The sequence below is a fragment of the Echinops telfairi genome, unplaced genomic scaffold, assembly GCF_000313985.2.
Source record: "Echinops telfairi isolate 266 unplaced genomic scaffold, ASM31398v2 ScPeMD7_7424;HRSCAF=8462, whole genome shotgun sequence".
NCBI lineage: Eukaryota > Metazoa > Chordata > Mammalia > Afrosoricida > Tenrecidae > Echinops > Echinops telfairi.
In genome coordinates, this window is record NW_022111324.1 from 81,559,404 (window position 1) to 81,572,446 (window position 13,043).

The following is a 13,043-nucleotide window of genomic DNA, read 5'->3' on the forward strand; positions in this document are numbered from 1 at the left end:
TAGTTCAAGACTGTTTGTTGGCCTTTAGGAGTGTTTTCCAGTCCAGTCTGTTAGGGTACCAAGTCCTGGCCCCAAAGTCCACCTTCAGCATTCCCTTGGGACCTTGCTGCTCCATTCTCTTGCTGTTCTATTGCACCCCCTTAGTGTTTAGCCTAGGTGTGGCAGGACCAGATGGACATAGTTCTCACACTGTATTTCTGGAATAATCAAAATATTAAATTAAAAATTGACAAGATATTTTTAGACAAAAAATAGGGACAGATGTTACCACCATCAGAATTGAATTCTTTATTTTAATTTTTATTAGATGGGATTTAATACATATATCATTCCATGCTTCAATCACATCAAGTAGAATTGTACGATTGCTGCCACAATCAGTTTCAAGCATTCTTTTTCTACATGAACTCCTTGACATCATTTACCCCTTTCCCCTCCCAAGCACTGCACCCCCCTCTCCCAGAACCCCTTATTCTACTTGCTGTCCCTATAGGTTTTTCAATCCTGGCTTCAATATACCAAAAGAGAATTCTTTCTTTAAGCAAAAGAAAAATGGGCCATAAAGGGACCAACTTATTCTGCTCAGTAAGAGAAGTAAGAAGGCATATTGAAAAAATATTTGATGTTTTCAAGTATAGTGACCAGAGGGAATGCACTAATAGGAAATTAGAAGGACATGCATTTTCTAGAGGATGCTGATAAGATATCAGACTTAACAAAAGATTCCAAGACCTTGAATTACTGATCCTAAAAATCAAACATTTCTTAAAACTATCTTTCAGCTTACCATTTTGTATGAGAATTTAAGTATGCACAATCAGCAATTAGAGGAAGAAGTAAAAGATTTAGCAGACAAGAAAGAGTCAGTTGCACATTGGGAAGCTCAAATCACAGAAATAATTCAGTGGTGAGTATTCTTTTAAATCTATGTTTTTCTGGGTAATTGTGGGTATCTGAACAAATCGGCATGAAATCCAGGAAGCTACTAACATGTTCTTTATTTTGTTTTTTAAAAATAAGTTATTTTGACAACAGTTTTATTCCTTTTTGTCTTATGTTCTACTGTGTTTTATGTTCTGTTCTTATTTCCTAACTCTGAAACATAACTCTTCCTGATTTCACATAGCTTCATTCAAAGCTGATAATCCTTCCTAAGAAAAATACCCTGTGCTAAGACAGAGTTGGCTCTTTAAGAAAGGAAAAGCCCTTTCCCTGTTGCCACCGAATTGTACATCGGCGAAGGTCCTGGTGTGTTCAAGGTTTATCACCACCATTTTTACCCACTGCCATGGCCAGGAAGAAGTCATTGTTGCTGGAATTGTCATGGATATTAACTACTTTACAAGGGATGTTGAAGGAGCTCCTCATCCGTGGTGGCCTAGCATGTGGAATTCTCAAAGCTATCAAAGCCTTAGACAAACCCCAAACCCATCTTCCTGTGCTTGTATCCCTTGTTGATGAGCTTATATATCTCCAAGTTAGTGGAGGTCCTGTACTGAACACCAAATCAACCTGCTCGGGGATCATGACAGCAGAAAACTAGGGGAGTGGGCAGGCCTCTGCAAAATTCACAAGGGAGGGTAAATCCCAGAAAGTGGTTGGTTGCAGTTTTGTGATTATTAAGGACTATGGCAAAGAATCTCAAACCAAGTATATCATTGAAGATATTTCAAATGCAAGAAAGGCACAAATAGAAAAACTTAGTTCTCAACACAGACAGAACTGAAGAAGCTTATTCACCTTCTATAGATTTCCTTTTTGAGATTAAAAACAGCTGTATGTATAATTATTTTAAAGAAAAAAGCATGCAGAAAAATAAGCACAGCGGACTATGCTGTTACCTTCTTTCATAATTGAAACAGAATGATTCACACATAGCGTTTTAAAAACCTTAACTGGTTACACTGTGGTTTTCTTTTTGTCAGCTGTTCCTTAAGCTATTGGGGTTTAATTTAGAATAATTATTTTAGTAACCATCATACTAATTGATTCATTAAATGACCAGTCTGAGACTTATAAAAATTTGTGTATATTTATAGTATATAGTATAGCAAAAGTAAGAGTCCTATAGGAACCCTATTTTTGTTAGAATCTTAATCTTAGTAGCTTAACTTTTTATTTTTATTTTTTAACTTTTTTACTCTTATTCTTACTGGCATATCATGGGTTTTTAATTTAAATCAGAACCAAGACTTCAAATTGGTTCTTTCTAATTCCATAATTGGTCAAAGAAGTCAAAATGGGACAGACCCAAATGTAAAAAATGTTATACTATTATAAAATTTTAACATTATAATTCAACATCATAACATTGGTATAATGTTATACAATTACACCAAAATGATCACCAGAACAGGTCAAGGTCTTGCCTGAAACTTTTTTAAAAAAGGAATAGCGTATGCATTCTGTAACAACTAAATCTCGTGGTGGTAGAGTTATAAGCAGTGGTGCTGGGCTTTCAAAGATGGCGGCCAATGGCACTTCTTTAAACATGCGTTTAAACATCTACAGTCTTCGTAATACTGTAATTGAATCTACTGCATCAAGATCCTGAAAGGGCTCACTGTTCTTCCATTCCAGCACTTCAACTCATCATTTTTGCCGCTTTGGTTATAGTTCTGGTACACCCATATTTGCTCATTCAGATTTCTTTCAGTTTTGCTGTGTTGACCCTGACTCAACCAGTTCGAACCGGCTTTAAGCCCTGATCCAAACAACTCGTTTCTTCACATTAGTGTCGACCAGACACTTGCTGGGAATTTTTGTTTCTTGGGCTCATACTTCGGCTCCTACAGTATTTCACCATTTTCTTTACTTGTTAGCAGGAGAATAATGAAGTTGTCAACTTCTATAAGATTTGCAGTCTAGGAACTCTACATAGGATTGCTATGAGGCAGAATCAACTTGATGGCAGTAGAGGGAGGTGGAGGGAGTTTGTTTTTATTTATATATATATAATTTTAGCAGTGTTCTTGTTAAATAAAATAAAAAATGAATAATCATTGTCTTTTTAAGCAATCTTACTTAAATGACTGAAGGATTTTGATATTGGCTTAACTAGAGAGTTCTTATTTTAATGAATCTTCAATTTATGAATTTGTGACTATCCCTTAGACAGTACATATCTAAAGGAAAATGCTCACGTTTTGGACATTAACTTCCAAATGGTTCAGTAATATTTAATGATTAATGGTTCAGTAATATTTAATTTCTATCTGTGCCATTAAATCTATACTTCTTAAATACAATTATTTTGCTATTTATCCAAATTTAAAATATAAAACTTATTACTTATTTATAATTCCATTATTATACAATCAAATTTGAAATTAAATTGCAGATTAAAGGGACTTTTTTGAAGACAAAACTATTATTATGCAAAACTGAGATCCTAGATGACAGCTTCTTTCCAGTGACTGGCATGATGGGTTTAGATGGAATGGGAAGTGGCTCTGGGAAAAGAAACGCATTGCCCTCAAGTCATGTTCACCTGCTAGCAGCCTAATAGGGTAGTATAGGACTGGGAGCAGCTGGTCGGTTTGACCTGCTGATCACAAATTAAAAAAAGAAAGACTTGGACTATATCCATGTATTACAAAATGAAGTAATGTCAAAATTAGGCTATAGATACTGTGGTATACAATACTCTAAATGTTTGTATTGAAAAAGGATTGATTAAATACAAAACAAACAGTACTGTAGTCATAACCTTATATGCACTTAACATTACTGAGTTGCCTTAATTAATGTTCTCTTTTACTTTCTGGGTTCTAATATCCATTGCAATGGCTACACAGAACCCACCAATAAAATCTATGATTAAAGAGTTTATTAAGGAAGTTAGTAGGTTGTAATGTCAGTGAGAAATGCTAAGGATAGCTGTTTATCAGGACTTGTTGCAAAGTTCTTTCAGGTGTGCTAGTAAATGCCCAGAGAGGCATACCACTCCACTGTAAGCCTCAGCCCAGCTCTACCTCTAGTTCTGTGGGTCAGCAAACCCAGTTCCCCGAATGTAGTGCCAGAAGCACCTCACTCAGTAAGCCCCAAAGCACTCGGCATTACTGGTTCCATGGGTGGGGAAGTCTACCACTCAATTTCATGCTCTGCCTCTGGTTCCTGGGTCTGCTCCTTCTCCTCCGAAGTTACCGCAGTCTTCTGAATCCAGGCGGTTCACTGCACGGGATTAATGAGATTCCCTGCTTCCCTGCTCCCCGTCCTGAGCTAGAGAGCTCATTTTATCCTCAGCAGGATGGCATTCCAGGGAATCCTGTTCAAAATTAGTCACAGGTGAATACTCTCAGTATCTTCCTCCGTCTTCTTACTAGACCAGCCGTTCTCAACCTGTGGGTCATGACCCATTTGGGAGTCAAAGGACCCTTTCACAGGGGTCGCCCGATTCATAACAATAGCAACATTACAGTTATGAAGTAGCAATGAAATTAATTTTATGGTTAGGGGGTCAGCATCACATGAGGAACTGTATTAAAGGGTCGCGGCATGAGGAAGGCTGAGAAGCACTGATCTAGACTACCATGCAGAGAAAGTCAATTGATGGGACACTTTGGCTAGAAGAGCCTCATTAAACAATTCACTGCTCCAGCAATTATGCCTCTTACTCTATCCACTCTGCCTTTTTCTTATGAAATATTTCTTTCATAGGAAAATATTTTAGAGCAAGGACTTTCGTTTTAACCTTTGGCTCACCAGAGGCATGGGATTATTCCAATCGTTCCACATTATTACAAGCACTTCTCACTTAGTAGTCTTAGTTTGTGTATTATGTTTATTGAAACAGAATATTCCAGTTATTAGTCTAAATATTTACATGTTCTCATTTACTTGATAAGCGGTCTTGTGAGTAGTTGTTATTAGCAGCCTCACTTCACAGGTGAGAAAATGGAGAGTTAGAGAGGGTTAATGAAGAAATAACCTGGGAACCGTGTCTGATCTCTTCTGGTGACACTAGGGGGAAAGAGAAACCAACTGCCCCTCAGCCTAACGCCAGGTTCCATGAGGCAGAGATCAGATATGCTTCTACCCTCCAACTTTCTTACCCTATTTTGACGCCAATCATCCCTCCATGGCAATATAATTCTCTGGATTCAATAACTCACTGCACTGGCCACACAATTCACAGACAATGCTCACCGTTATGAGGCTTATTAGGAAAATTAATAAGCTACAGCTCAGCATCAGAAATGCTAATGATACAGTGCTTTTGTCTGAAGCAGCCGTTCTCAACACCACAGACTCTCTGGTCCTGGTACTCAGCTACACTTTCTCTTTGCTTTTGCCCTGCTCAGGCAAGTGTTAAAAAAAAAAAATCCTCCTTTGTAAAAAAGGCAAGTGTTGAAAAGGACACTCCACTCTGAAAGTCCAAAGGCACTCAATTTTACCTGTTCTGTGAGATGAGAAGCTACCACTCTGTCTCAAGGTCTTTGGCTGCAGCACCTCTGCCACCTTTCCATGCAAAAGATCAGACATGCCCCACTCCTGGTTCTACTTTCTTGGTGTTCATAGGATATTCTCTCATCTTGCTTCTGAGGTGGTTCACTTTATACCCAGAAGAATGGCAAAACTGACCAATCCTCTAGTTAGAGTCCTCTTCAGATTACTTGCACACATCACCTAGTCATTCGGTGGGAGTTATAAAGACTGGATAGAATACTCTGGTTTCTCTTCAAGTTGTATAAATATTTTGCCTTTTACTAAAGACTGGATAGAATAAATATACCAAGTAATTTTATTTCACCTCTGTGATTGATAACCCAAAATCACAAAGATGGTAAGCAGTGGAGCTAAGATATGAACCCAGGTGTATTTGACTCAAGAACCTTACGTGCTAAAAAAAAAGAAAAAAAGAATCTTATGTGTATATTCTATATCCCCAATTGTACAAAGATCATTGTGGGAGTTACATAATCTACTGTCAACATGAGCAAAGGGCTACAGTCTAGTCTGTCAATCAGATCATAGCCAATGAGGTCTCTGTGTGGGCATGGCTTCTCCTGAGGTTTCCGGAAACTCCAGTCTTCCTCCCTGGAGGCAGGACACACTCTCTGCCTTCCCTTTCCTGCTGTTGAGAAACTCAGAGCTGGAGGAGATACATGGAAACCTGCAACCAGCATTGAGATGCTTCTACTTTCACTGGATCAAGAAGACCTTCTACCCACTGGCCTGTGATCTTCCTGTATTCAGCATCATTGCATGTGCTGCGTGAGTCTAAAGAAAAATTTATGGACTAGTAATGGACATATGGGCTAACATCACACTTAAGGACTTGATCTGGACAATGCTGGGATGTTTTCTCAATACACAATTGTTCTTTTATATAAAGCTCTTTCTTATACACCTGAGTGTCTATGAATTTGTTTCTCTAGTCAACCTAGACTAACATAATCATGTTTATATATCTTTCTGTATTTAATAAGTTATTCGTGATTTATTTTTTTAAGATGAGAAGAGATTAGTTATGCCAAAAGTAACAAAATGATCTAAAATTGTCTTTTGTAATTGAGCAGTTATTTGAATGAAAATAGAACATTCCCATCGAGTCCATTCCCATTCAGAATGACGCTGTAAGGTAGAGTAGAACTGCCCCTGTGGGTTTCTGAGACGGTGACTCCGTAGGGGAAGAGAAAGCCTCAACTTTCTCTGGATTAATGACTATAAGTTGAGACAGAAATAAAACTTCAAAAAGTATACTGGAGTACCTGAAGAGCTAGAAACTAGAGCAATTAGCTATAAAAACATATAAACAATGAAACTACCAGTTACCATCAGTCTATTCAGACTGATGCCAGTGTTACTTGTATGTCAAAGTAACACTGCTCCATAGGGTATCATGTGACTAATTTTCCAAAGTTGGGCAACGATTCTTTACTTCAAGGTGATTCTGGTTGCACTTGAACTTTCCAAACTTTTGGTTATAAGCTGAGTAGAATAACAGTTGTACCACATGGATTTTGTTAACAATGAAGGGAAAGGGAAATAAATAGAATGTTGGGGTTGAGGCAGCTGGGATATGGAATATTTTTGGGAGCTAGTTAGGAAAGGGCTGTTCAAGTTCAAAGAAAACAGTGGAAATGATGATATAAGATGTAATAATGAAAAAAATTATTTGTATGAAGTAATAATAACTTTCAGTGGTGTAGTGTTGGACTGCTAACTGCAAGGTCAGCAGTTCAAACCCACTAGCTGCTCCCCGCCAGAAAGATGAAGATTTCTATTCCATTAAAAATGTATAGCCTCAAAACACAAAGGGCCAGTTTTACTCTGTCTCATAAGCTCGTAGTAGTTGGAATCTACTCAATGGTAGGAAATAATAACCATGGTATTTGTATTACATATGAATGGTTTAACCCAAGAAAAGATCAGAGACCTGCCTTTAAAACTTACTATTTTTTAATGTAGGCAAATAAGCATGAGAAGACTTGAAAGTGGCCTAAGGATAAGGGATAGTGTTGGGCCTGCAGAAAACGAGGCCTTTTTTTCTCCTGTTAAAAGTGAAACTTTTGAGGTCAGATATAAAGAAACAGCAGTGATGATGAAAAGGAATTATTGTACAAACTCTAGAGCCCAGTAGAACTTAAATTGAGTGGCAAGATTACTTTCCTCAGTACTATTCTGTAGTTAGGAAAAACTCTTGTGTTAAATCAGAAGTTAGAGATGGAGGGAAGACAGCAGTAATGAGGGAATGGGATTGTGTTCAGCATGCATGTGAAAAGCAAGGTTTGAGTAGATTGTCATAATTTCAACCAACATAAAAGTAATTTAAAAGTAGTTATTTCGTATATAAAGTAAATAAAACACAGTAAGCATCACCTGTTCCCCCAAATTTGTATAAACCAGAGCTCTGAGCTCTGATAGATACTAAACCAACACTAATTGAGGCCTTTTATTTTGACCATTTAAATGGTACTATAGTTTTCTTCATATTAGCAATGTAAATATATTTCTTTATATGCTATGAAAGATAGCCTTCATCTATATATTTTTTCATATGATAGATTAGATATGAAATGAAAAAGTTGTAGTTACATGGTATCCAAAGCTAAAGAATTTTAGAAGGAAACAGCCTTCTCCAACACTCAAAAACCGTAACATAGAGTTTTTCTACATTCCTTTTCTTTAAAAGGCAGTGTGCATATACACACCCCCTGCTGCCCAGTCTGTTTAAATGTATAACACCCATTCAGGGGACAGACTGTCTCATCTTTCTCTTAGCACCTGTGGGTTTGAAATGCTGACCTCTAAGTTAGCCTGATTCTTAACTGACTATTCAAACGTGGTGTCGGGTACATTTACTTTATGTCTAAAAATACAAGGGGTTAAACACCACCACCCCCAAAACACAATTTTTTTAACTATGTATTTAATTTATTTTAAAAGACAACCATATCACCTTCAAAGTACTTTCCATTACACTTAATATGTTTGTCAACTCTATGATTCCATTCTTGAAAACATTTTTCAAACTCATCTGTTTGGGTGGCTGACAGCACCCACCCCCCTTTATTTTTTCTTCACTTTTTCTATATTGTCAAATCATTATCTTTTTATGTCCCTCTTCATTCCCAGAAACAAAAAGAAGTTGCACATAGTGAGGTCAGGTGAGTTAGGTGCATGAGGCAAGAAAGGCATGCTGGGGTTTGTTTGTTTTTTGCCAAAAACTGGAGCACTGAGGTGGCTGTGTGAATAACTGAATTGTCATAGTGGCAAAACCAGTCCCCCATCTGCCACATATCAGGCCCTTTTTGTCGCACACTGTTATGCAATCTTTTCAGAACCTCTAAATAGAAAGCTTAATTAACAGTCTGACCTGGTGGAACAAACTCCAAATGCACTGAGTCAACATTTTCATCCAGTCAGGAAGTTGACAGATGTCCAGAACAAGGTTGATCATCAATTGACATTTCACCTTTTTTGAAATGAGAAAAGCACTTGTACACTTTAGTTGTTTCCATAGCACTGTCCTTGTAAGCGGTGTTCAACATCACAGATGTTTTTGCAGCATTTTTCCCGAGCAGGAACCAGAATTTCATAGCTGCACGCTGGTCTCTTAAATCAGCCAACACAAAAAAAAAACAAGATTCGAGCTAAACTGCTTTTACGAAAAAAATCTCACTGTGACCAGAGAGAACCTTCCCAGGTGATGCCACTGATTGCACTAACTCAGAGTGAGTTGCTGGATGCTCACCTAGTAAGAAAAGTGTGTACTATGAAAGCTCCGCCCATCGGAGCTTTTTCCCATTTGGGGGATGTGGGGGTACCCCCTCGTGTGTTATTTTGATTGTAACTCCAAAATACTTTCCCATCTGAATGCTTCATCCCCCCATTAAAGAATCTCTTGGATAGCTATATATTTTTTAAATCTAAAGATTTAAAATTTTAAGATGCTAAAACCAGGCATGGTTTAAAAATCAGGAAAAGTGTGCATCAGGGTTGTATCTTTTTGCCATGCTTACTCAATCTGTATGCTAAACAAATGATCTGAAATGCTGGACTATATGAAGAACACATCAGATTGGGGGAAGGTTTATTAATAACCGTGATATGTAGATGATACAACCTTGTTTGCTGAAAGTGAGGAGGACTTGTCATACTTGCTAGTGAAGATCAAGGAATGTAGTGTTCATTGTGGATTACAGTTCAATATAAAGAAGACCAAATCCTCACAACTGGACCAATGGGTAACATCATGATAACTGGAGAGAAGATTGAAATTGTCAAGAATTTCATCTTGCTTGGATTCGCAGTAGTGCTCAGGGAAGCAGTACTCAGACCCCAACTTGCTGCACCTAACAGGAACAAAGCACTGCGGCAACCAGCCTGCTCAAAGCAAATCATCTTCCCCAAAGTAGTTTAACACACACTTCTGAGCATTGCAAAGTTCAATTCCATTTTTATTTGTATAATTATGGCTTTAGTATGCCAAAGGTTTTTGTTTTTTGAGAATAGAGCTTCTTTTGTAAGTATTCATATCCTGTTTTTAGTCCTCACTCACACTCACCCCATCCTTTCATATTGTGGAGGAGGTGTCGCAAATGCAAACATGCTCTTGAGAAATTCTAAAATGTGAACTTTGTTGTTTCAGTGAATATCATGTGAAAAGTTTATATCAAAAGTCCTAGTAGGTGCATCAACTAGATAGTCTTAAAAGAGTAAATTAGAAACTGAATTTTAGTAGACATTAATCTTTTTTGACTAATATTTTATTAGTCATTTTAGAAAACATTTATATATTCATTACCATAAAAGCTGAATATTGGCAAATCATTCCATTTTAGACTAAACTTTCTAAACTTAATCAGTTTTATGATGGATGTGTTAAACTTTCATAAAGTCAAATGGCAGAATATAATTTCCAGGAAAAGCATTGCTAGCTTTAATTTGAAGATAACTCTAGTTCACTTAGAACTAGAGAACTATGAGAAGCCCCACTGATACAGTGGTAAAAGTACTTGGCTGATAACCAAAAGGTTGATAGTGTGAAGCCACTGACCACTACATGGGAGAAAGATGTGACAACCGGCTTTAAAGATTACAGCCTTAGAACCCCTATGGGGAAGTTGTAGTCTGCCTGCGGGGTCTCTGGGTCTGAATCAACTCGATGGCAATGAGTCACCACCGTGATGTGTTTAGACTCTTGCTACCTGTTGACAGATAGATAATAAAGTTTTGGGGAAAGATTTTTTTAAAATCTTTGTTTCTATCACTAGTCATTTATGCCTATGTGAAGCTTTAAAAATAATATCTCATTAGAGTGTTTTCTGGTTAACTTGTGTGCTTTGTCTTTATATGTGCATTTTAGGGTCAGTGATGAAAAGGATGCGCGAGGTTATCTTCAGGCCTTGGCCTCTAAAATGACGGAAGAATTGGAAGCATTAAGAAATTCCAGCTTGGGTACACGGGCAACAGTAAGCTCTGCCACTTTGCATAGCGGCATGTTAGATTAGAAAAAGATGCCTTAAAAAAACCCAGATAAATCTGATTACTTAAGTTAGTTTTTCTGAGCTTCGGCCTGCTGTAAACTTTTCCATGAGAAACCAGTTGGAGGTCTGAGCCTCTAAAATGTTTTTTTCCAGGTTAGGAAAACATTAAGCACATATACCTAACTATAATTTGCCTGGATGCCCATTGTTGGTAACGTGATAGGAAAATGAACTCTTTTATATATATGCTTACAATTAATTCTAAATTTAGTGAGAAATAATTTTATTTTCACAAGAAATATTTTCATTGTTTTGTTGTTGTTGTTAGAGAATGCATTTGGACAGCTCCCAAATTCACTTAGATTAATAAATTTTTAATGTTAAAAATAAAATGGCAAGGAGCTAAAAACATTGCCGTACTATTCCACAGGATATGCCTTGGAAGATGCGTCGATTTGCAAAACTGGATATGTCAGCAAGACTGGAGTTGCAGTCAGCTCTAGATGCAGAAATAAGAGCCAAACAAGCCATTCAAGAAGAGCTGAATAAAGTGAAAGCATCTAACATCATAACAGAATGGTAAGATTTAATAATACAGTCCTACACGGATAATTTCCAAGCCTGTCAAAAATATTTGAAAAGAAATTTCTTTGTTTAATTTCCTGTCTATCCCTTTTATTAAATGACCCTAAAATGTTACAAAAATTTCAAAATGGATGAAACTTTCAACTCTTGCTTTAGTGATGGGATTTTAATACAACCTTATTTCTTGTTTCTTCATAAAATAGAATTGATAGTGCTAAGTAATATACCATTGTTTACTTTTTCCATTGTTTATACGTTTAGTTGATTCTAAAATTTCATTTATATTTCATCTAAATTTCTTCACTTCTAGGGTTACCATATTAGTATTAAAATAGAACATGTAGCCACAGCACAATGTAGTGATCTGAAAACTGTAGCTTCTCTTTCTTTTTTTTTTGTAGCTTCTCTTTCACAATGAAAATTCAATTGATTTTGTTTCATAATAATATATTTTAATTACATTATTTTTTTCTATGGTTCTACATGTACATTAAAAGTATATTCTAGAAACTCTGGGCCATTTAGCTAATTAATACACACCTTTGTTATCAAAAGAATATAACAGATTATACTGTAGATACATAAATGACAAAATAATAATCATAAAATTAGTTATAAACATGATAAAACATTAAGTCCGTATAGGTGATATAGAGAAACAGTGCATAATTCAGGTCACAATGAATATATAGATAAAGGAATCTATTTGTCCCTTGACATACCAGAGTTTCCAAATTCAAAGTTGAGATGATGAGAAATGTAAGCCCATAAACTCAGTTTGTAATGGTGAGAAACCTTAGTACTTAACTGTCAGTCATTACTGTTTTATATCAAATAGGCCAGATTCATGGCACCCTGCTGAATTATTAATTTTTCATTATAAATAATCTAGATATAAATATTACTTATATATACTTGTCAGACATTGAAAAGGAAGACATAAAAGCTTTTTCAAAAATATGAATGACCCCTGCATGAAATTTCTGAATGTCAGTTTCTGTGTTTTAATTTGAAACAGGTATGATCTTCCTATATGGACATGCATCTGTTCATAAATTAGAGCTATTTAAGTCACACTTAAAATTATAAACTTATTCATGTATTTGCTCCATTTTCATAGATTCTTATGAAAAGACTATAAACAGAATTTTGAAAGGAACTTTTGGTTATATATTATCTTGTTAATAATTTAGTTCAGGGGTCATTCAGCTTTTTTTCTAAAAAGCACCAGAGAGTAAATATTTTAGGCTTTGAGGGCATACAGTCTGTAACATAACTATTTAATTCTGCCATTGTAGTATAAAAGCAGACATAGACAACACTTAAATGAGTGAGCAAGATTGTGTTCTAATAAAACTGTATTTACATAAAGATATATTGTAGCTCTTTTGGTGTAATGGGTTAAGTGGTGGGCTGATAATGTAAAGGCCAAATAGTTCAAATGTCATTGCCTGGAGCAGCGGTTCTCAACCTTCCTAATGCCGCAACCCTTCAATACACTTCCTCATGTTGTGGTGACCCCCC

At 36.4% G+C, this 13,043-nt stretch overlaps 1 protein-coding gene across 4 annotated transcripts in view; it reads left to right on the forward strand.

Annotated features, from left to right (window-relative positions):
* Positions 1–13,043, forward strand: part of CDC42BPA (CDC42 binding protein kinase alpha) — a 303,883-nt gene that overhangs the window by 210,617 nt on the left and 80,223 nt on the right. For all 4 annotated transcript variants that reach the window (XM_045297994.1, XM_030887740.2, XM_004699965.3 and 1 more), the window contains 4 exons: positions 783–907; positions 10,814–10,919; positions 11,365–11,513; positions 11,555–11,637. In XM_045297994.1, coding sequence (XP_045153929.1) covers positions 783–907; positions 10,814–10,919; positions 11,365–11,513; positions 11,555–11,637 — 463 coding nt within the window. The remainder of the gene's footprint in view (positions 1–782; positions 908–10,813; positions 10,920–11,364; positions 11,514–11,554; positions 11,638–13,043) is intronic.